At 27.3% G+C, this 24,794-nt stretch overlaps 4 protein-coding genes across 8 annotated transcripts in view; 2 read left to right on the top strand and 2 right to left on the bottom strand.

Moving 5' to 3' along the window:
• Window positions 1–8,937, bottom strand: LOC123268631 (zinc finger matrin-type protein 3-like). Of its 2 annotated transcripts, none has more exons than XM_044733881.1 (8): window positions 8,754–8,937; window positions 8,479–8,525; window positions 6,866–7,228; window positions 4,248–4,321; window positions 3,517–3,669; window positions 3,347–3,441; window positions 592–830; window positions 1–314 (listed from the first exon to the last, which is right to left on the bottom strand). In XM_044733881.1, exons 2-8 carry the CDS (start codon window positions 8,516–8,518, stop codon window positions 103–105), a joined length of 1,176 nt encoding a protein of 391 aa, XP_044589816.1. In that variant the 5' UTR covers window positions 8,519–8,525; window positions 8,754–8,937; the 3' UTR covers window positions 1–102. The 2 variants fall into 2 exon arrangements, with proteins under 2 accessions (XP_044589816.1, XP_044589815.1); XM_044733880.1 differs by having other exon boundaries at window positions 466–830.
• LOC123268632 (UPF0415 protein C7orf25 homolog) lies at window positions 8,509–24,693 on the top strand. 2 transcript variants are annotated; one of them, XM_044733883.1, is made up of 5 exons: window positions 8,509–8,532; window positions 20,126–20,275; window positions 20,331–20,757; window positions 22,236–22,726; window positions 24,604–24,693. In XM_044733883.1, the coding sequence occupies exons 2-5, from the start codon at window positions 20,132–20,134 to the stop codon at window positions 24,685–24,687; spliced, it is 1,146 nt and encodes a 381-aa protein (XP_044589818.1). In that variant the 5' UTR covers window positions 8,509–8,532; window positions 20,126–20,131; the 3' UTR covers window positions 24,688–24,693. The 2 variants fall into 2 exon arrangements, with proteins under 2 accessions (XP_044589818.1, XP_044589817.1); XM_044733882.1 differs by lacking the exon at window positions 8,509–8,532 and adding an exon at window positions 9,101–9,134.
• LOC123268630 (piggyBac transposable element-derived protein 3-like) lies at window positions 13,318–16,266 on the top strand. Of its 2 annotated transcripts, XM_044733879.1 has the most exons (2): window positions 13,318–13,557; window positions 14,783–16,266. In XM_044733879.1, the coding sequence occupies exon 2, from the start codon at window positions 14,863–14,865 to the stop codon at window positions 16,225–16,227; it is 1,365 nt and encodes a 454-aa protein (XP_044589814.1). In that variant the 5' UTR covers window positions 13,318–13,557; window positions 14,783–14,862; the 3' UTR covers window positions 16,228–16,266. The 2 variants fall into 2 exon arrangements, with proteins under 2 accessions (XP_044589814.1, XP_044589813.1); XM_044733878.1 differs by lacking the exon at window positions 13,318–13,557 and having other exon boundaries at window positions 14,713–16,266.
• The window catches only part of LOC123268633 (tetratricopeptide repeat protein 12-like), a 6,420-nt gene continuing 6,194 nt past the window's right edge, over window positions 24,569–24,794 (bottom strand). For both annotated transcript variants that reach the window (XM_044733886.1, XM_044733885.1), the window contains exon 6: window positions 24,569–24,792. In XM_044733886.1, coding sequence (XP_044589821.1) covers window positions 24,737–24,792 — 56 coding nt within the window. In that variant the 3' untranslated portion in view covers window positions 24,569–24,736. The remainder of the gene's footprint in view (window positions 24,793–24,794) is intronic.

Here is a 24,794-nt window from a genome sequence, read left to right on the forward strand (position 1 = left end):
TCAGTAATAGTGAATAATTTTATTTTTTAATTTATCAAGACACATTAACAAATTTCCATTGCATAATTGCAAACATTTGTTTAAAAAATAAAGTCTATAAATTTACAATTTATTTGTCTTCTTTTTGTCTTTTTTTCCAGCAGTCGTCGTTTGATTGCTCTGTGTTTTAGTATTTACTTGATTTTTGTGTTTTTTGCTCTCGACATGTTGCCCAAAGCTGTTTTCCGATGTGAAGGACTTGTTGCACGGCGCACAGTAGTAAGAACCAGAAGGCGTCCGATAAATCGAATAGTCAATTGTCGCCGGCTCTTGCACTAAAAACAAACAATCAAACAAACAAAAAAAAAACAATATAATATTGTAGCAACAATTAAAAAATTAAATAAATTTATAAATAAATAAATTAATTAAAAATAATTTAAAAAAAGTTAATAATAAAAAATGATTATTTAAATTCAAATTTACTGGATTCTGGAGGTGCCAGACCACTCATCCGCATCATTTTAAGATGCCGAGCACCACGTCGATGGGTCTCCAGTTGTTCCAGTCGATTTGCAGAGACCCCACACAAGTCACAACGTAAAGCCATACCGTAACTGGTTGATCCAGGTGCGAATCCGTCGACCATAACTGGCGGCGAGTCTACGGCTACTTCACAGACTGGAACCGGAGGAACTGGCGCTAGTGGTACTGGCGCGGGGACTATAGGTGGCGCCACCGCGGGGACTGGTGGCGTCGGAACCACTGGAACTGCCGGTTGGAACCCAGTTCCAATCCCGAATCTTCCCGTTGGGTCCAATGGTCCTTGGTTTGAATTTTTTTTGTGTGTCCTGTAAATATTTATAATTTATCTCTAGATACATAATCAAGAAATGACCTTGCATTTCGTGAACTGTTGACATTTTTTAAAATATAAGCTCATCCCGATGTTACCCTTTTCAAGAGCTTTCATTTGAGTACCCACATGCATTTTTGATATATTTTTCATATATACCTATATCTAATATATATTAATATATCAAATATATGAAAAATACATGTGGGTATTCAAATGAAAGCTTTTGATGAGTGTAACATCGGGATGAGCTTATATCTCTAAAAATGTCAATAGTTAAGAAAGTACAGGGCATTTTAACAAATATCTTGTGAACTATTGACATTTTTAAGGATATAAGCTCATTCTGAAGTTACGCCTATCAAGACTTTTCATTTGAGTACCCACATCAATTTTTCATATATTTTATATATTTATATATGTTATATATATGTATCTATGAAAAACATATCAAAAATACATGTGGGTACTCAAATGAAAGCTCTTGATGAATGTAACACCGGGATGAGCTTATATCTTTAAAAATGTCAATAGTTAAGTAAATACAGAGCATTTTTAAGAATATCTCGCGAACTATTGACATTTTTTAAGATATAAGCTCATTCTGATGTTCCATTCATCGAGACCTTTCATTTGAGTACTCACATCAATTTTTCATATATTTATATATATTATATATATGTATATATGAAAAATATATCAAAAATGCATGTAGGTACTCCAATGAAAGCTCTTGATGAGAGTAATATTATAATGAGCTTATATCTTTAGAAATGTCAATAGTTAAGAAAATACAGAGCATTTTAGCAAATATCTTGTGAACTATTGACATTTTTAAAGATATAAGCTCATCCTGTTATGATATTCATCAAGACGTCTTATTTGAGTACCCACATCAATTTTTCATATATTTTATATATTTATATATATTATATATATGTAAATATATATCAAATATATCAAAAATGCATGTTGGTACTCAAATGAAAGCTCTTGACGAGTATAACATTAGGATGAGCTTATATCTTTGAAAATGTCAATAGTTAAGTAAATACAGAGCATTTTTAAGAATATCTCGCGAACTATTAACATTTTATAAGATATAAGCTCATTCTGATGTTCCATTCATCGAGACCTTTCATTTGAGTACTCACATCAATTTTTCATATATTTATATATATTATATATATGTATATATGAAAAATATATCAAAAATGCATGTAGGTACTCCAATGAAAGCTCTTGATGAGAGTAATATTATAATGAGCTTATATCTTTAGAAATGTCAATAGTTAAGAAAATACAGAGCATTTTAGCAAATATCTTGTGAACTATTGACATTTTTAAAGATATAAGCTCATCCTGTTATGATATTCATCAAGACGTTTCATTTGAGTACCCACATCAATTTTTCATATATTTTATATATTTATATATATTATATATATGTAAATATATATCTAATATATCAAAAATGCATGTTGGTACTCAAATGAAAGCTCTTGACGAGTGTAACATTAGGATGAGCTTATATCTTTAAAAACGTCAATATTTAAATAAGTACAGGACATTTTAGCAAATATCTTGTAGACTACTGACATTTTTAAAGATATAAGCTCATCCTGATATTACACTTATCGAGACTTTTCATTTGAGTACCCACATCAATTTTTTATATATTTTACATATTTATATATATTATATATATGTAAATATAAAAAATATATCAAAAATGCATGTGGGTACTCAAATGAAAGCGTTTGATGAGTATAACATCGGGATGAGCTTATATCTTTAAAAACGTCAATTGTTAAGAAAGTACAGTGCAATTTAACAAGAGTCATTGTTTAATAAAGCAAAATTTTATTTATTTATAATTCACAAATCACGGAAGTCACATAGTGACTGCAAGATTGCTAGTAATTATTTAATTATTGAAGGGATTAATATTTATCATTTAATAATTGCATTATCTGTCAAACCACTGCGGCTTCAAAAAATTTATAAAAAAAAATATATGACCTAGAAGTAAATCAATAAGTAACTAATTATAAAGTTAGTGAAAAAAATTAGCAATCGATTTGGTTAAGCTTTAAAAAATTTTATTGCATAATAATAAAATCAAGTAACGGTTTGTGGTATCGAGGTCACTGTTTTACGGTTAATTAATATTGAATTTATAAAATATAGATAAGTTTCCGGGAAAAGTTAAAAAAAATGTTTAGTAAATTAATTAAATTGAAAAACTTTATGCACAATTTTATGAAATCGTATTTTATAATAAAAAAATTATTTTAATAAAAGTTAAAAAAAAATTAACGTAATAAAAAATTTTTTTTTAAATTAATTAAAATTTTTTGAACATTTTATTTAATTCAAAAATTTTTTAGATGTTTTAAAAATTAATAATAAAATAAACTTAAAATTTTTTTTAATAAAGTCAATTTTTTTTTGTCCTTAAAAAAAAACAAATAAATAAAAGCAATTTATCCTTAAAATAAAAAAACTCACTTTTGTTTAGGAGCCCCAGTAGTCGCTCTAATATGTTTTTTCCCGGCGTAATGCTGCGCAGCGTCAGTCTGGGACGTGAACCACGTCTTACATACCTTAAAACAACAAAATAAGACAATGTACTTGAATAGCGTATAAACTATTAAAGACAGCAACTTTTAATAATTTACATCGCAATAACTGTCCCAGTCGTTGTTTGCCTCGCTGTTCACAGGACCGGTCTCTGTTTTGGTTCTCTTGACGCTCTGGTTAAGGTACATAGATACCTTTTTCTGATGCGGCTTACCGTCATAGTGCAATTTCGCCTGGAGCGTCGAGTTCATCTACAATTATTCAATTATTGTATTAATATTAGCAATAGCGAGTAAGAGAGAACACGTGGGGTTAATTTTAGGATTAGAAATTTATTATAGACTTCAAATTACTGGTTAATTATTTAGGATAGACGCCACTGAATTTTTAAAATGTCTATCTTTATAAAGTGTCATTTTAATTTTTAATTCTCTTGTTTGTTTTTGTTGATTTTTTTCTAAGTTAAAAATAAATTTTTAATGGAAAAAAATTTCTTTTTTTTTTTTACTTTAGTTAATTTTTTTAATTTTTTAATATTAATATTATTTAATAAAAAAATTTTTTAATGTTTATTATTATTAATTTTTAATTAATTGAAATTTTTAAACAAAAATATTTTGTATTTTTTTTTTTTTTTTTTTTTAATAAAAATGAATTTTTTTTTAATTTAAAATTAAAAATTATTGATTTAAATATTAAAAATTCAACTTTGTTATTTAATAATAAAATAAATAAATAAATAAAATTATTTCTGATTTCCTAAAAAAAATAAACACGTGTCTCTCTCGATAGTTCAATCATACATCACACAGGTTTGAATAATCCTTACAACAGCATTACAAAGGTCGCATTTTAGTGGTTTCATTAACATTGTCAATTCTCGTTGTGCTGCTGCTACTTTTTCTAGAAAAAAAAAAGAAAATTACAAAATTACTTTTTAATAAAAAATTATCTATATTAAGAGATTAAGAAAAATTTTGTGTATCGACCGATAGTCAATTTATTATAAGTATTTAGGCTGCATATGAAAATGCTCTATCTCTAGATACATAATTAAGAAATTACCTTATATCTTGTGAACTATTGACATTTTCAAAAATATAAGCTCATCTTGATGTTATATTCATCAAGAGCTTTCATTTGAGTACCCACATCAATTTTTCATATATTTATATATATTATATATATATCTATATATGAAAAATATATGAAAATGTATGTGGGTATTCAAATGAAAGCACTTGATGAGTGTAACATTAAGATGAGCTTATATTTTTAAAAATGTCAATATTTAAGATAGTACAGGACATTTTAACAAATATCTTGTAAACTATTGACATTTTTAAAGATATAAGCTCATTCTGACGTTACACTCATCGATACCTTTCATTTGAGTACCCACATCGATTTTTCATATATTTATATATATTATATATATGTATATATGAAAAATATATGAAAATGCATGTGGGTATTCAAATGAAAGCACTTGATGAGTGTAACATTAAGATGAGCTTATATTTTTAAAATTGTCAATATTTAAGATAGTACAGGACATTTTAACAAATATCTTGTAAACTATTGACATTTTTAAAGATATAAGCTCATTCTGACGTTACACTCATCGATACCTTTCATTTGAGTACCCACATCGATTTTTCATATATTTATATATATTATATATATGTATATATGGAAAATATATGAAAATGCATGTGGGTATTCAAATGAAAGCACTTGATGAGTGTAACATTAAAATGAGCTTATATCTTTAAAAATGTCAATATTTAAGATAGTACAGGACATTTTAACAAATATCTTGTAAACTATTGACATTTTTAAAGATATAAGCTCATTCTGACGTTACACTCATCGATACCTTTCATTTGAGTACCCACATCGATTTTTCATATATTTATATATATTATATATATGTATATATGAAAAATATATGAAAATGCATGTGGGTATTCAAATGAAAGCACTTGATGAGTGTAACATTAAGATGAGCTTATATTTTTAAAATTGTCAATATTTAAGATAGTACAGGACATTTTAACAAATATCTTGTAAACTATTGACATTTTTAAAGATATAAGCTCATTCTGACGTTACACTCATCGATACCTTTCATTTGAGTACCCACATCGATTTTTCATATATTTATATATATTATATATATGTATATATGGAAAATATATGAAAATGCATGTGGGTATTCAAATGAAAGCACTTGATGAGTGTAACATTAAAATGAGCTTATATCTTTAAAAATGTCAATATTTAAGATAGTACAGGACATTTTAACAAATATCTTGTAAACTATTGACATTTTTAAAGATATAAGCTCATTCTGACGTTACACTCATCGATACCTTTCATTTGAGTACCCACATCGATTTTTCATATATTTATATATATTATATATATGTATATATGAAAAATATATGAAAATGCATGTGGGTATTCAAATGAAAGCTCTTGATGAGAGTAACATCGGTATGAGCTTATATCTTTAAAAACGGCCATAGTTAAGAAATTACAGTGCAATTTAATAAATATCTTGTGAACTATTGACATTTTTAAAGATATAAGCTCATCCCGATGTTACACTCATCAAGATCTTTCATTTGAGTACCCACATCAATTTTTCATATATTTATATATTTTATATATATGTATATATGAAAAATATATGAAAATGCATGTGGGTACTCAAATGAAAGCTCTTGATGAGTATAACGTCGGTATGAGCTTATATCTTTAAAAATGTCAATATTTGAGAAAGTACAGGGCATTTTAACAAATATCTTGTAAACTATTGACATTTTTCAAGTTATAAGCTCATTCTGACGTTACACTCATCGAGACCTTTCATTTGAGTACCCACATCAATTTTTTATATATTCATATATTTTATATATATGTATATATGAAAAATATATGAAAATGCATGTGGGTATTCAAATGAAAGCACTTGATAAGTGTAACATTAAGATGAGCTTATATTTTTAAAAATGTCAATATTTAAGAGAGTACAGTGCAATTTAACAAAAATCATTATTTCATAAAGCAAAATTTTATTTATTTATACTTCATAAGTCATTGCAGTCACGTAGTGACTGCAAAATTGCTAATGAAAATTAATTTATAAGATATTTTATACTTTTTGTGACAAATAAATTATTGCAAAAAAAATTGACATGTAAAAAATTAAAAAAACAATTTTTTACATCTTGATAATCATCAAGTTTCAGATGACACAAAAATTAGCAGTCCCTTGATCATTTTTAATTTTTTTAACTAACAAATTTGTCAAAAAAATTGCATTTTTTAATTTTAAAAATTTCTCTATCAATTTTTTTTGCTACAATTTAGTCGTTAAAAAAATTCTAAAATTTATTAAATATCACAAGTGTCAGCTGTAAAATATAAAAAAATATTTACCAGCATCTTGAACAGGATCAACAACTTCATGTTTCCGTTTTTGTACTTTCTTAGGTTTCTCCTGAGCCGGAGGAGCGTAGCGACTCTGATCGTACCAAAAAGCCTCCTGGGAGTCAGCATCCGTGGGAATCCACCAGGGCACGGATTGAGGCATGGAACTCGGGTAGTACGAGTTTATTATCGGTTGGATCGGCGGGCCCGGCGGCGGAGGTGGCGCTGTCAAGACTGCGAGGTCCACTGTCACCTGGTTCGCTGGCAACGGCGGAGGTGGAGGCGGTGGTGCTGTCAGCACCGCCGGGTCCATGTCTTTTATGTCCGACGAAAGCAGCAGCGACGGCGGTGGAGGTAAATTTTGCTCAAAACCTTCAATGTTAATTTAATAAATTATTATTTTTATTTTAAATAATTATTGAAGGAAAATTAAATTAGCCGACAGGTAAAAATTAAAAAAATTTTTTTTATTGAAAAAATTATAAAAAAAAAATTTTATTTTTAAAAAACTATCAGAGCAATTTTTTAAAAATATTTTTTTATTCTAATTTAATTATTGAAAAAAAATCAAAAAATTAAAAATGTCGGCTAACTTTAGATGAAAATTAAGTTAGCCGACATTTAAAAATTTTTAGAATTTTTTTTATTTAAAAAATTAGTACAAAAATTAAAAAAAAAAAATTTCATTTGTAAAAAACTTGAAAAATTATAAGTGCAATTTTTAAAAAATATTTTTTAGTTAGAAATTAATTAAAAAAAATAAAAAAATTAAAAATGTCGGCTAACTTTAGATGAAAATTAAGTTAGCCGACATTTAAAAATTTTTAGAATTTTTTTTATTTAAAAAATTAGTACAAAAAAATTAAAAAAAAAAAATTTCATTTGTAAAAAACTTGAAAAATTATGTGCAATTTTTTAAAAATATTTTTTAGTTAGAAATTAATTAAAAAAAATTAAAAAATTAAAAATGTCGGCTAATTTTAGATGAAAATTAAGTTAGCCGACATTTAAAAATTTTTAGAATTTTTTTTATTTAAAAAATTAGTACAAAAATTAAAAAAAAGAAATTTTATTTGTAAAAAACTTGAAAAATTATAAGTGCAATTTTTTAAAAATATTTTTTAGTTAGAAATTAATTAAAAAAAATAAAAAAATTAAAAATGTCGGCTAACTTTAGATGAAAATTAAGTTAGCCGACATTTAAAAATTTTTAGAATTTTTTTTATTTAAAAAATTAGTACAAAAATTAAAAAAAAGAAATTTCATTTGTAAAAAACTTGAAAAATTATAAGTGCAATTTTTTAAAAATATTTTTTAGTTAGAAATTAATTAAAAAAAATTAAAAAATTAAAAATGTCGGCTAATTTTAGATGAAAATTAAGTTAGCCGACATTTAAAAATTTTTAGAATTTTTTTTATTTAAAAAATTAGTACAAAAAAATTAAAAAAAAATTTCATTTGTAAAAAACTTGAAAAATTATAAGTGCAATTTTTAAAAAATATTTTTTAGTTAGAAATTAATTAAAAAAAAATCAAAAAATTAAAAATGTCGGCTAATTTTAGTATTATTAACTTTAGTATTATATTAGTGACATTTTTTTTTAAGCACCGGCTTAGCTTACCTGGGACTTCCGGGTTCTCGATAACTTTTCCTTTGGACATTTTTTACCTGTCAAGTATTTATAATTATTTATATTTATATTTATTTTTTTTTTAAGAAAATTAAATCAGCTGACATCTGAAAATTTGTATTAAAAAAAATTTGACATGTCAAAAATTTTACAAAATTTAAATGAAATTTTTTAAATTACCATTTTAATGAATTAAAAAAAAATTAAAAATGATCAAATGTCTGCTTATTTTATTATTGCATTTTTTTTTAATGAGTAATGCGTACTTAAATTTATTAATTTATTTGTTTATCAAAACAATTCTTTTTGGAGGTTATGCGTCGGTATTATTATCACTATAATACACTTTAATTATTTATTTAAATAATAAATAAACACAAAAATTTTTTTTTAATTACAAACTGAAAAAATAATTGGTAATTTATTAACAAGCACTAATTGCGTTTATCTATACTAATTTATTTGTTTATCAGATTCAGATAAACTATATTTTTTGTTGTGAAAAAACTCCGATCGGCTTTACTGTACTAAATATATCTAGAATCAAAATGGCGCTGCGCTACAGTCAGTACAGTCAATTTCATTTTCATTTTTAATTATTTTTAGATTTATTATTAGAAACTCAATAATTTTACAATTTACTGCAGGTAATTATTTTATTTAAACTATTATAAAATTTTTTTTTAATTGAAATTCATTTTTGGTGAGTAACTTGCTTCATTTTTTAACAATTAATTATTTTGTGTTGACAGCTGATATTTTTAATTAACAAAATTTATTTTTTTAATTAGTTAACAAAATTTAGATTTTCATTTAAGAAAATTTGACTGTTTTTTTTTAATTGTTTAGTTTTACAATTTAAAATAATTAATAAAAATTACAATAATTTTTTTTTTTATATTTATACGTCATTTTTTAAAAATGTTAAAAATAATAAAAAAAAAAAAAAAAAAAAAAAAAAAAAAACAGCTGATTGTGAAATTAAACAATTATTCTAAATTGATAACTCTAAATAATTAACAATTAACTCTACAAAATTTTGAATAATTTTTAGTAAATTTTATAAAAATCTAACTATTGCAGCCATTGCAGCCGTCCTTATGGCGCAACTTTTAAAAAATTTAGCCATTTTCTTACTCAGTTTGTCGAGCTGAGTCAGAAAATACATATAGTTCAAAAGTTTATATATGTATGTATTTATATATATATATATATATATATATATATATATATATATATATATATATATATATATATATATATATATATATATATATATTTAAAGTTAAATGCTACGAAAACAAAAGCTTCCATATTTGGTAGTAGAGTGAAAATAAATTGTAATGAATGTAAATATGCGAATAATATTGTTGTCAATGATTGTGTCATTCAATACGAAAGGGTTATAAAATATCCGAACAAAAACAGTTTCACTGTAAAAAAGTCGCGCCAAGTCCACGTTCATAAGACTATTAGGAAAAAAAAATTTTTTTTTTTCTTTAAAAAAAGATACAAAATAAAAAAATTAAAAAATCCAAGTAACCGATATGATTGTTTTTGATTTTCGGAAATTAAAAAAAATTTTATTGTAAATTTAAAAATTAAAAAAAAAATTTTAGAACGTATTTAGTGTGCGTGGTTGCAAAATATTTTACTTTTAATGAAATTCGTAAAATCTATTTACTAGGACTTTAAAAAAATTGAAATAGACAATGACGCACACCAAGTACGTTCTAAAATTTTTTTTTTTAAACAATAAAATTTTTTTTAATTTCCGAAAATCAAAAACAATCATATCGGTTACTTGGATTTTTTAATTTTTTTATTTTGTATCTTTTTTTAAAGAAAAAAAAAAATTTTTTTTTCCTAATAGTCTTATGAACGTGGACTTGGCGCGACTTTTTTACAGTGAAACTGTTTTTGTTCGGATTTTAGTATTTTTTGTAATTATAATGAAAATTTACAATCGGTACCAACTTAAATCTCGTGTTGACTGCATTTTTTACTGCAAACTATCCCCTTGAAGCTACAGTTTATGTAGATGTAATTCCAGTGCACTCTGGCGGCCGTAAATGTAAGCTGTGAATTACTTTTTTTAACTGTAGTTGCTTATCTACAGGAGGATTACTGCACATTTTTATTTTATCTAGTCTGTGGCGCTGACCTTTCTCCATAAAAAAAAAGTCAGGATCGAAATTTGTGAGCGAGCTATAGTATGTGCTGATAAAATTTAATAATTTCAAGTAAATAAATTGTTATAAGTGAATATAATTAATTAATACGGTGAAGTAAATTATGAATTACTGTTATGATAAACAAATTGGATAAAAAAAGTACCGTAGAATTAAATAAAATTTCGCAGCCTCAAAAAATCGTTCTGCTTACAGTAAACACAGTCGGTAGTCTGGCGCTCCGTTTACAACGGATTTGAACGGAACTTGGCGCCAGATTCTACCGAATCTGTGGATTTAGGTGTGATGATCGACGATACTCTGTCATGGGAAAATCAAGTAGTTAGTATATGCTGTCGTACAATGAGGGTCCTTGCTCAGTTAAAAATTAATAATGAAATCTTTAATGAACAGCTGAGAATAAAACTTGTAACTACTTTGATCTTTCGGATATTTGATTACTGTTGTGCTGCCTACACAAATATTTCGAAAAAACTACAAATCAAAATGCAGCGTAAAATGAACTCTTGTGTTAGATATATTTTTAAAGTATCTAGGCTGGAGCATGTCACGCCATATTATGCAAAATTAGGGTGGTTAAAACTTGATATCAGGAGAGATTATTTTATAGCTTGTCTTTTTTATAAAGAAATTGTGCTAAATTATCAGCAATTATTTAGGTATAAACTAGAGTTTTTGCCAGTTGCATTGCGGAGAGGAGATGTAAGAAATGATATTCTTAGATTACCTAGATCAAATTGTTGTATGTATGAACGTTCATTTCTTATTCATGGCATACGTGTCTGGAATTCTTTTCCAGCAAATATTACTACGATAACCAATTTTGAAGAATTTCGCAATGCGTGTTTTAATTACTATACTGAGATTAGAAATTAACAAAATAATAAAACTGATAATATTGTATTGATTATTGCAGCATTTAGCTCTATACATAATTAACTCTGAATTTAATTAATTATTTATCATTGGCTATTAACTATTAACTATTGTCTGAAAAATATATAATATGTTTGCTATTATATTTTTCCCCACTTTAAGCACTGTATTTAATGTACACTAAATGTTAAAATTATGTAAAATTGATGGTCTTGAGGGAGTCTTGACTCCAAGATCAAATAAAACTTATTTATCTATCTATCTATATATATATATATATATATATATATATATATATATATATATATATATATATATATATATATATATATATATATATATATATATATATATATATGGATATATATATATATATATATATATAAATATATAAATATATATATATATATATATTAATATATATATATATATATATATATTTAATAAATATATATATATTAATATATATATATATATATATATATATATATATATATATATATATATATATATATATATATATATACTATAACGCGGCTTGTCAGCACGATAGCGTTTTCAATTTATAACCGATTCTTCTCAAACTCAACATGCTTTATCTATCGATCAAAACCAAAGTTAAGTTCTAAGATGAGCTTAATCGGGCGAGTAATTTGAAAATTACAGGATTTTGAAATTTTGAAAATCGTAAAAATTGCTGTTTTTACTACTGCAACTTTTGGTATAATTACTGAACTAGACAAGATATTAAAATTCGGTAAAATGCATCGTAAAGGTCTTTTAATAAGTTTTAATTTTCACTACTCAGAAGTGGTAATAGCCTCAATATTACTCCTTTTAGAGTTCGTTTAATGAAACAGTTTTACTGTTGCAGCCGTTTTAGAATTATTGTCTGCATCAAAGCTTAATCATGATCTAAATTCAATAGTTACGATATTGATCAGTCTTTCGTGTAATGTTTTTGGGTAGGTCGTCAGTAAATATGTCACAAATTAGTTCTAAATATTGTTTTCTTCAATTAAAATTTTGTCCGGTTTTAAAATTCTGATTAACTTGGAAACTGTTGTTCCTAAGCGGTTACTTAAAATTTGGACATTTATAATTCAAATCTTATAATCTTTTCAATTGTTTGATAAATATTTGAGAAACTTTTTCTTCACAAGATAATTTTTTTTCCAAAATTTGTTCTAAATAGTTTTAAACTTATTATTGAATTTTGTTTTTAATTCATAAACTAAGTTATACGTTATTAGTATTTATATTATTTTATTAAAAATCGATTTTCTTTATTTGAAAAATCTACTTCCATTTCGGCTGCCGAATGGCCTTTTTTTTAAATTGTAATTTACTTAACCGTCCGGTCAATGACCAAACTTTCACCATTCGTTCAATAACCGGGTACCCGGGTACCCGCATATAATGTGTCAGAAAAGTTATTAGCCAGCTAGCTACGTAGCATGTGAAACAACTATGGAGTTTATACACAGTTTATAGTCTCCATAGAAGGTTCTCGAACATTCAGATACTTGAGATTCATCGGCCCAAATAATAAAGAAAAGGGATCAGTCCTAATTTTAGAAGCGTAGTGAACAGATGTTGGATATCGGTACTACCTTAACTTACTGCTAAATACGTATAAAATTTACAGTGAAAGTGAAAAAAATATACAAAATTAATCAATTCAATTATTAATAAATAATATTATTAATAAATAATCGTATTGAATGTAAATACGATGGATGATTCATCAAGTTTTCAACGGTAAGGAGAAATTTACTGGTTTTACTTTGGAGTAAGTTAATTTATAATTAAAATATTAAAAAAAAATAGTAAATAATAAAGTTAAAAACTCTTTCCAATAGAATCACTTGCTCTCAGGGAAGAAAGTGTCTCGAGGAAACATTCAAAGCCGAAGTATCTGACGTTGACCACGTATCGGATATTGACGACGATGAATATTTTCCACCGAATGAGGCCGCAGCTTCAGATTGTGATGATACAGGTAATTGGGTATTTGCATGAAAATGATTTTGCAAATAAAGTTCAGTTAATAAATTCTTTGATACACATAAAATACCTACGTAAGAAAAAAATTTAATTTTTACAAATAATTTTTAAATAAATAAATAAATAAAAGTGGTCAAATATGATGTAAAAATCACGTGATGTAAAACGTGATGTGATTGGTCTGACGTCATTGTGCATATTATTGGCGCGTTATTTGAATGCATGATAAACGACGAATGATAAATTATTGAAAAAAGTTTCAAGTTGGTTTTTATTTATAGTGAGTTTAGTTATATTTTATCATTAAGACTAAAATTTACTGAAAGTAGCATAAATATTTTTCCTTAAAAAGAATAATTAGCATAGATATTATGATTATACTCTATATTACCATAAATGCTGAGTGGTACTAGTGGTACATGTGAACGGGGTGATAGTAACTGACAATAAATAATTAAAAAGAAATAAAAATGCCTCAAAGAAAAGTCGATCCTGGTTTCAGTGAAGCTCGATCCGATAATCTACCTCGTGTTGATGCTTTTATGGTCGCATCTTACTTAGCTACTAACTTCAATTTTGTATCTGCAGAAATGCAAGGCGCAAAAGCTAACCTGTGAGTATAAACCACTGTTTTTTAATGACATATTAAAAAGTTATAAAGTTTATGTTTTTGCTTTGAAATAATTTAAACAGTTGTTTTTTTTAATAACAATCACAACAGCTGATCAGGCGTTTTTATAAAAACATTCTGTGAGTGGATTGGCGCCAACAAATTTGAATGGAATATGCACAATGACGTCACATACGCAAGAGGGAGCTACCTATTCGTTTAAAATTTAACAATTTTTTTATTGTTAAATAGTTTAAATGTTTATAAATAAAAAAAAAAAATTTTTTTTTCAAAAATTTTAAAAAATTTTTAAAAATAATAAGACATAACTATTTAATGGATTGGAAAATCATGCAAATACCCAATTAACATTTCTATTTTTTATTATGTTTATAATTATGATGTATTATGTTTTATAAATTATCTTTATTTTTCAAAAATTTTAAAAAATTTTTAAAAATAATAAGACATAACTATTTAATGGATTGGAAAATCATGCAAATACCCAATTAACATTTCTATTTTTTATTATGTTTATAATTATGATGTATTATGTTTTATAAATTATCTTTATTTTTCGGAATAACTGATGAAATTGCACTCAATGAAGATGATGAAGAAAGTGAAAATGGAGAAGATGGAGATGAAGATGAAGATGAAGAAAGTGATGTAGCAGCGACGGGGTTAGGAATGAAAGCAAAAGATGGTACGCAGTGGGCTGCGACACCATCAAGTGAGCATCAAGTTGGAAGGCGTAACATTGTACGAGAGAGATGTGGGCCTAATAGAAACACCAACATGCTGTCCATTCTCGACACCTTTAAATTATTTTTTACTCCAGAAATGGCAGATATCATTATACGCCATACTAATAAAAAAGCAATTTCAACATATACAGCGTATAATGAAAAAAATCCGGGCAAAAAACAATTAGTTTGGAAGAATCTTGAGCTGCAGGAATTTTATGCTTTCTTGGCTATTTTGATAACCTCTGGTGCCAACAACTCAAATACTGACAATGCAATGGACATGTGGCAGACGTATTCATATCCATTATATCGTGCAGCAATGAGCATCAATCGCTTCTGGAACATCATTCGCTTTATTCGGTTTGATGATGCCAATACTCGAGCTCAGCGTATGGAGACTGATAAAGCTGCTCCAATACGAGACATTTGGACAATGCTTAATAGTAATCTAGCAAAACACTATAAGCCAACAGAATGCCTGACAATCGACGAGCAACTTTATCCATACCGTGGTCGAACTAGATTCACCCAGTATATACCGTCGAAGCCAGCAAAGTATGGAATCAAAGTATGGTGGATATGTGATGCTGAAAATTTGTATCCACTTACTGGACAGCTTTACACTGGGAAATCAAGTGAGGGTCGTGAAAAGAACGTTGGTGAGAGAGTTGTCAAAGACTTGGTAGCGCCGTATAAAGGATCGGGTAGAAACATTACTATGGATAATTATTTTACTACTCTTCCATTGGCAAAATCTTTACTATCGTGGAACTTGACGATTGTTGGCACTTTGAAGAAAAATGCTATGGATAAAATTCTTGGTAGATATACTACAAAAAGATCTACTCAAAGATGGCCTCTAGCATTTTTTTATAATATTCTCGATGTCGCCTGCCTTGCAGCATATATTCTGTATTATGAGAATAATAAAATGCTTGATAAAAAATCGTATGAGCGGCGATTATTTTATCGGCAATTGGGCAGAGAACTGTGTACTCCATTCGTTGAAAATCGTTCGCAGAATCCACAAATTATGAGGCATTTCTTAACGAAAGTGGCGATTGAATCTTTTCTTGGCCGAGCTATCAATCCACATACGCAACTAACAACACCTGGATCATCAAGACCCCAGACACAGCTCGATTCAACCGGAAGGAAAAAGATTACTGGTGTATGTTATACTTGTCTTCAAAGTGAATTCAAAAAACGTCGCAAAACGAGAAAAATATGTTCAGTATGTGAGAACCCCATTTGCGATGAACATTGTATTACAACCACAACATGTGAAGTGTGTGCGAAAAAATAAAATTTACTTTTATTTTCGTGTAGCATTGTCTTATTATAAAAAAGTCAACAATGTAAATAAATAAATAATCAAATAAATAATAGTTTAAAAAAACTAAAAACACGCTTTTTATAGAAAACCAAACTAAAAAATAGAAAATAAATTTAAATTAAGAATAGTGTTAAAAATTTCAATAAATATAAATTAATAATAGTGTAAATAAAAAAAATGTATTTTATTTTAAAAAAACGGCCATTCGGCAGCCGAAATGGAAGTCGATTTCATGATGAATAATAAAAATACTACTAGGGTTGCATACGAAAAAAATAAAATAAATTTCTGTTCGATTAAACAACAATGATGTCAAAACGAATGCAAAAGAAAAATTTCATTAAATCTGTTTAAGAAAGCAGGTGATTTTTGGCCTAGACTGATAATGAGGTACCCTAATTAAAGCTTATTTAATAAGCTTTCAGATGCCATTCATAGAATTTTGATAAGATATCGCGTTCAATTGTAATTGCACGAAAATACGGTAAAAGTGAAAATTTTTGCGATTTTTGAACATTTTTGAATTGCTATTATTCCTCAACTATTTAATTTAGAGAAATAAATAAGTACAAAAATTGAAGCTTATTAAATAAGCTTTCAAATGCAATTTACAGAAATCCGATAGGATGTCGCGTTCCATTGTTATTGCACGGAAATAAGGTATAAGTGAAAATTTTTTTCGATTTTTGAAAATTTTTAAATTGCTCTCACTTCTAAACTAATCGACAGATTTGGCTCATCTTAGAACTTAACTTCGGAAATCGTCCTAAGAATAAGTATGTTACGTTTTATTGAAATCCGTATAGAATTACGGAAGTTAGAGAAGAGACAATGCCGATTATATCGTGTATATATATATATATATATATATATATATATATATATATATATATAAATACATACATATATAAACTTTTGAACCATATGCATTTTCTGAATCCGCTTGACGAGCTGAGTCGAAATATAGCAAAATTTTTTAAAAGTTCCGTCATGAGGACCAATGCAATAGTTAGATTTCTATGAAATCTACTAAAAAGCGTGAGGTGCATGGTGTCAATAGTTATAAATATTTTATTGAAAGATATGAGTAGAGTGATTATCATTTTGATAATATCTTAAAAAGCACCCCACGCTTTTTTTAAAATAAAATACATTTTTTTTATTTACACTATTATTAATTTATATTTATTGAAATTTTTAACACTATTCTTAATTTAAATTTATTTTCTATTTTTTAGTTTGGTTTTCTATAAAAAGCGTGTTTTTAGTTTTTTTAAACTATTATTTATTTTTTACTTTTTAGTTTGGTTTATTTATAAAAGCGTGATTTTTTAGTTTTTTAAAACTATTATTTGTTGATTATCAAAAATATTCAGGCGCGCAAATTACCCACGGAGAGTTACATACTGACATACTGACATACTGACATACAAGTGAAGCTAATAAAAAAAATAATTATTTATAAATATTATAAATACGGGGAATCAGAGTTCGATTTCGGAGAGCGAGCCTGAGAAACGGCTACCAGAACCAAGGAAGGCCGCAGGCGCGCAGATTACCCACGGAGAGTTACTGACATACTGACAAACTGACAAACAAACTGACATACAAGTGAAGCTAATATAAAGCGTGTAAAAATAAAATTTACTTTTATTTTCGTGTGGCATTGTCTTATTATAAAAAAGTCAACAATGTAAATAAATAAATAATCAAAAAAAAATTCTTAATCATGTAAATATAAACGGAATTATGTTTTTTTACTTACTATCTTTGCTATGGTTTATAATAAAAATTCTTCAAATAAAAGAAATTATAAACTATATTGTTTATTATTTATTTAAAAGTCAAATTACCTCAATACTTTAATAATTAGTCTCTTTAGTGTGTATAAGCCCGACATTCATGCATAATAACTTCAGTGGGTACCCGGGTACCTGGTCATTGACCGGACGGTTAAAAAATGAAAAATTGACTTTAAATTTCAATTTTAATATTATTATAAAAATTTTTTGGTGTCAGTAAATTTTTAACTTCCCGCTAAAAATCTCAGATTTTCAAAAATCGGGAAGTTATTGTTTTCACCCCGTTTTGCAAAAATCGAGTTTTCATCAGATCTCGACGTTTGAAGGTCACAGGAAGCTTCCCTGACTATCCCCGCGAGGTTGTCACTATGTCTGTATGTATGTGTGTGTGTGTGTGTGTGTAAGTATGTGAATCACTTATAACTTTTGAACGGTTGAACCGATTTCATCGCGGTTGGTGCCATTCGAAAGGGCTTCGCCAAACTTAGATTTCCTGAGAATTTGAACCGATTCGGACCGATAGATTTTGAGAAATTTTGAAAAATCTCAAAAATCATTTTTGAAAGTGGTTTTTGGAATATCATTTAAACGGCTCGATCGATCAATTTCAAAAACTAATCAGCTCTTAACGTCAAAAACCACGCCGATCGGCGCTAATCCGGTCAAAATCGGTTGATTCGTTCGAGAGATAGCGTGAACGAAATAAAACCGAAAACCGAAAAACTGTTTTTCACATAACTTCGTCATTTCTTCTCGGATCGTTTTTGATGATATAGAATAATTTCAGAGGTTAAAACCGCGTCGATTGCCGCCGAAAACGTGGAAATCGGTTGATTAGTTCGAGAGATATCCTCGACGAAATATTTGGAAATAAGGATTTTTTCAACATAACTTCGACATTGTTTGGAATAACTTTCAAACAGCTCTACCGATCGATTCCAAAAACTAATCAGCTCTTAACATCATAAAACCACGTCGATTGCCACCAAGCTGGTCAAAATCGGTTGATTCGTTCGAGAGATATCGTGAACGAAAGAAAACCCAAAAAGTGTTTTTTCAGAGTTACTCCGAAATTTCTAGTTTGACCAATTGAAACTTAGAAATTATTTATAAGGCTTAAAAAACTACGTAGAATGCCGCCAACCGCGTAAAAATCGGTTCATTCATTCAAAAGTTATTGCGGTATGAACATTAAAAAAATAGTGTTCTATGAAACTTCTATCAGACTTTTGAGCTCAAAGAGCTCAAAAGCATAGAAAAGGTATCTTTTTGAGCTCGGAGAGCTTAAAGCAACACACAGATTGTACTTTTGAGCTCGAAGAGCTCAAAAAGCGGCCAGGTATTAACGGAATTAGCGGAAGTTGCAGGGATGGCCTTTAGGGTCAACCGTTTTCCTAATTTTTTTGTTGATTGAAAATTTAAAAATAAATTTTAAATATTTTTAAAATATGACAGATGAAATTAAAATTTGTTTTTAATAAAATTATAATTTTTTTTTCAATGTATTTTATAAAATTTTATTATTAATATTCTAATCTACAATTTTTGATTTAAAAAAAAAAAAAAATTAATTATTTTTTTTTTTTTTAATTTTACAACAAATTTCAGCGAAAAAATTGATGTTAAAAATTTTTTTTAAATAATTATTTACAATTAATTTATTTATTAAATAAAATCCAAAAAGAGTAAAAATTAATTTAACATATATTTAATAATTTAAAGAATCTTATAACAAATAAATTATAATCTGAAGTTAGCCGTCAGCTGTCAATTTAAAAAATTTTTTTAACAATAAAAAAATGCTTTTAAAAATTTTCACTTGTAATTTTTATTAATTTTCACTCATGAAATTTTTAATTAAATTTTTTTTATATCAATTTAATTGCTATAAAATAATAAAAAAAAAAATTTATTATCTGTCAACTTAGTCTTAATAAATTCTGGCAAAAAAATTGACAAGTAAAAATTTAAAAAATTCAATTTTTTAAAAATAATTTTTTTGAGCAAATTTTTTTGTTAACTTAAATTAAAAAATTGTCAATAATTATCATAAAATTTATTTTTAGAAAAAAATGGAGGAACTAATAAAAAATCTAGAAGAAAAAATAAAAAGTGGTTACCAGATGATGGAAAAATTGAAGTCACTGAGTGAAAAAATAGAAGGAGCTGATAAGCTGTCAAGAAAAATAAACCAAGAAGTTAAATTTCTGAACAAGGTATTAAAAAAAGAACCCAAATTTTGAGTTGTAAATTAAAAAAATAACTTCTAAGGTGCGATCCACAGGTAACGTGAAGAAAGAGTACCTACAAAGTACGAACTTGATCCACCTGAACGCGATAATAGAGCGACTGGTGGTGTCTAAAGATGCAGTCAGTGTGATGCGTCCGTTTAAATTCGAGAACTCTCGACTGGAAGTGGACATCGTCTGCGACTCCGGTAGTTCCTGGGTGAAGGTGATCGCGAGGAACCCCCGAGCTCTGACACTGATTTCTCAAGGCGAGGGAGAGTTTGGTCAGAAGTCGGTGGTCGACCAGGCTCAGGCTTATTTATCCTGCGCCGAGCTTCATCCTCATCGCTACAAGGCGCCAGAGGTTGTCTTTCATTTTGCTTGTGGGATTGAAAATTCCCTCGCGGTGAGGCTGGAGGAGCTTAGGGTCGTTGTTGAAGGCGTTAGGATTGGCAATCTTGATCCTTTTGGTAAATTTTTTTTTATTAAAAAAATTGTATAATTAAGAAATGACCTTGTATCTTGGGAACTATTGACATTTTTAAAGATATAAGCTCATCCTGATATTACACTCATTGAGACCTTTTATTTGAGTACCCACATCAATTTTTCATATATTTATATATATTATATATATTTATATATGAAAAATATATGAAAATGCATGTGGGTACTCAAATGAAAGCTCTTGATGAGTGTAACATTGGGATGAGCTTATATATTTGAAAATGTCAATATTTAAGAAAATACGGGGCATTTAAAAAAGTATCTTGTGAATTATTGAGATTTTTAAAGATATAAGCTCATCCTGATATTACACTCATCGAGAGCTTTCATTTGAGTATCCACATCAATTTTTCATATATTTTATATATTTATATATATTATATATATATGTATATATGAAAAATATATGAAAATACATGTGGGTATTCAAATGAAAGCTCTTGATGAGTGTATCATCAGGATGAGCTTATATCTTTAAAAATGTCAATATTTAAGAAAGTACGGGGCATTTAAAAAAGTATCTTGTGAATTATTGAGATTTTTAAAGATATAAGCTCATCCTGATATTACACTCATCGAGAGCTTTCATTTGAGTACCCACATCAATTTTTCATATATTTTATATATTATATATGTATATATGAAAAATATATGAAAATGCATGTGGGTACTCAAATGAAAGCTCTTGATGAGTGTAACATTGGGATGAGCTTATATCTTTGAAAATGTCAATATTTAAGAAAGTGCGGGCATTTTAACAAATATCTCGTGAACTGTTGACATTTTTAAAGATATAAGCTCATCCCGATGTTACACTCATTGAGACCTTTCATTTGAGTACCCACATCAATTTTTCATATATTTTATATATTTATATATATTATAAATATGTATATATGAAAAATTAATGTGGGTACTCAAATGAAAGCTCTTGATGAATTTAACAATAGGATGAGCTTATACCTTTTAAAATGTCAATAGTTAAGAAAGTACGGGGTATTTTAAGAAATATCTTGTGAACCATTGACATTTTTAAAGATATTATAAGCTCATCCCGATGTTACACTCATTGAGATCTTTCATTTGAGTACCCACATCTATTTTTCATATGTTTAAATATTTTATATATATGTATATATGAAAAATACATCAAAATGTCATGTGGGTACTCAAATGAAAGCTCTTGATGAGTGTAACATCAGAATGAGCTTATATCTTTAAAAATCTCAATAGTTAAGAAATTACAGTGCAATTTAACAAAAGTAATTATTTAATAAACCAAAATTTTATTTATGCTAGTTTAATAATAAATTTTTTATTTATTTTTTATCACAAAATTTTTTTAAGTTAAAAAAATTAAAAATTTGAAGAATAATATTTTATTTAGTATTTTCGAAAAAAAAATTAATTTTTTTATTAATTAATTATATATAAATTACAGATGCTGCGATCTGCAAAAATCCTGAACAAATAAACTCAACACTGGAATCATTAAGCCAAGGTGACATTAAAACGCTGAACCTGGATGTGTCAACCTTGCTGGCTTATGTAAGCAACATGACCAACGGGCACGCTAATTTCGATTACTTGGAGCCTCTGCTGAGCTTGCAAGCCGAGTGGGAACGACTGAGACCCGTAAAACCGGTTCTGGATAAAATATTCCAGGGGAAAAAATTGATTATTTGCGAAACGGCTTACAAAAATTTAATGGACATTATTAATATTATCGGCGGCGCTAATGAGACTGCTAGAACTAAGGAGTTGATAAAGCGCGTGACTATTGTTGATGATGCAACGGAAGGAAGGATTTTAGATTTGGCTCTTGGTGGAAAAATTAAAAATCGATCGAGGATCGTTTTTGCTACTGGAGAAATGCACAAGAGTATTACTGTATCTGCTAACGAAGGGTTTGTTCGCGCAGCTAAGATGCAGGTAATTAATTTTATTTATTATAATAAATATGACAATTAAATATCAAAATTTTTTTAATTAGATTTTTTTTTTTTTTAATTAATTCAACTTCTTTTTTGATGAAATATATCTTGTAAAAAAATTAGGAAAACGGTTGACCCTAAAGGCCATCCCTGCAACTTCCCGCTAATTCCGTTAATACCTGGCCGCTTTTTTGAGCTCTTCGAGCTCAAAAGTACAATCTGTGTGTTGTTTTAAGCTCTCCGAGCTCAAAAAGATACCTTTTCTATGCTTTTGAGCTCTTTGAGCTCAAAAGTCTGATAGAAGTTTCATAGAACACTATTTTTTGAATGTTCATACCGCAATAACTTTTGAATGAATGAACCGATTTTTACGCGGTTGGCGGCATTCTACGTAGTTTTTTAAGCCTTATAAATAATTTCTAAGTTTCAATTGGTCAAACTAGAAATTTCGGAGTAACTCTGAAAAACACTTTTTCGGTTTTCTTTCGTTCACGATATCTCTCGAACGAATCAACCGATTTTGACCAGATTGGCGGCGATCGACGTGGTTTTTCAAGGTTGAGAGCTGATTAGTTTTTGGAATCGATCGGTTGAGCCGTTTAAAAGTTATCCCAAAAAAACCACTTCAGAAAAAATTTTTTTTCCTACTTTTTTTTAGATTTCTCCAAATTTCTCAAAATCTATCGGTCTGAATCGGTTCAAATTAACAGAAAATCTAAGTTTGGTCAAGCCCTTTCGAATGGCACCAACCGCGATGAAATCGGTCAAGCCGTTCAAAAGTTATAAGCGGTTCACATACTTTCACACACACACACACACACATACATACAGACATAGTGACACCCTCGCGGGAATAGTCAGGAAAGCTTCCTAGGACCTCAAAACGTCGAGATCTGATGAAAACTCGATTTTCGAAAAACGGGGTAAAACCAATAACTTCCCGATTTTTGAAAATTTTCAATTTTTTTAGCGGGAAGTTAAAAATTTTCACATATTTTCTTAACTATTAATGTTTCTAAAGATCTAAGCTCATTTCGATGTTACACTCATCCAGAGCTTTCATTTGAGTACCAACATGCATTTTTGATATATTTTTCATATATACATATATATGTATATATATATATATATATATATATATATATATATATATATATATATATATATATATATATATATATATATGCATATGTATATATATATGCAGCATATATATATATATATATATATATATAAATATATTATATATATATATAATATATATAATATATAATATATATAATATATATAAATATATAATATATATAAATACATAAAATATATGGAAAATTGATGTGGGTACTCAAATGAAAGGTTTCGATGAGTGTAACATCGGGATGAGCTTATATCTTTAAAAATGTCAATAGTTTAAAAGATACAAGGTCATTTCTTGATTATTAACATTTTTTAAGATATAAGCTGTTCCCGACGTTACACTCATCAAAGGCTTTTACTTGAGTACTCACATATATTTTTGATATATATTTTATATATACATATATATAATATATATAAATACATAAAATTTATGAAAAATTGATGTGGGTACTCAAATGAAAGGTCTCGATAAGTGTAACATCGGGATGAGCTTATATCTTTAAAAATGTCAATAGTTCACAAGATACAAGGTCATTCCTTAATTATGTATCCTAAAGCCAAAATTTTTCTTATTTTCTTAATAATATAAATTAATTACTAACAATAATTCTTATTTTTATAAATAAAATTTTGATATTTCGCTGTTTGATAATAATTTTTCTAATTATTTAATTTATGGACATAAAAAATTTGAATAAATTAATTAACAATACTCAATAAAAAATTTTATTATTACAGGGCATTGAATGCACAGTAATTTTACACGAGCCAAGATCACTCTCAGAAATAAAAGAAAAATACGCCCAAGAGTTGAAGTCGTGACAAAAAGAAAATTAAAAAATAAATAATTGGTAACTTTTAATTAAATTAATTAAATACTTATTTCTTCACTATCATTAGGATTTGCCTTGAGAGTTTCTTCGAAATCT

Source organism: Cotesia glomerata, linkage group LG7, assembly GCF_020080835.1.
Source record: "Cotesia glomerata isolate CgM1 linkage group LG7, MPM_Cglom_v2.3, whole genome shotgun sequence".
Lineage (NCBI taxonomy): Eukaryota > Metazoa > Arthropoda > Insecta > Hymenoptera > Braconidae > Cotesia > Cotesia glomerata.

Excerpts from the sequence above, each read along its gene's own strand:
- LOC123268631 (XM_044733880.1), bottom strand. The coding sequence starts at position 8,518 with ATGTCCAAAGGAAAAGTTATCGAGAACCCGGAAGTCCCAG. Across the intron at positions 3,670-4,247 it reads GCGACCTTTGTAATGCTGTT|ATGAACTCGACGCTCCAGGC; the intron begins GTAAGGATTATT and ends GAATAATTGTAG. Across the intron at positions 315-465 it reads TCTGGCACCTCCAGAATCCA|TGCAAGAGCCGGCGACAATT; the intron begins GTAAATTTGAAT and ends GTTTGTTTTTAG.
- LOC123268630 (XM_044733878.1), top strand. The coding sequence starts at position 14,725 with ATGTTTTATAAATTATCTTTATTTTTCGGAATAACTGATGAAATTGCA.
- LOC123268632 (XM_044733883.1), top strand. The coding sequence starts at position 20,132 with ATGGAGGAACTAATAAAAAATCTAGAAGAAAAAATAAAAAGTGGTTAC. Across the intron at positions 20,276-20,330 it reads AAGTTAAATTTCTGAACAAG|GTGCGATCCACAGGTAACGT; the intron begins GTATTAAAAAAA and ends ATAACTTCTAAG. Across the intron at positions 22,727-24,603 it reads TTCGCGCAGCTAAGATGCAG|GGCATTGAATGCACAGTAAT; the intron begins GTAATTAATTTT and ends TTATTATTACAG.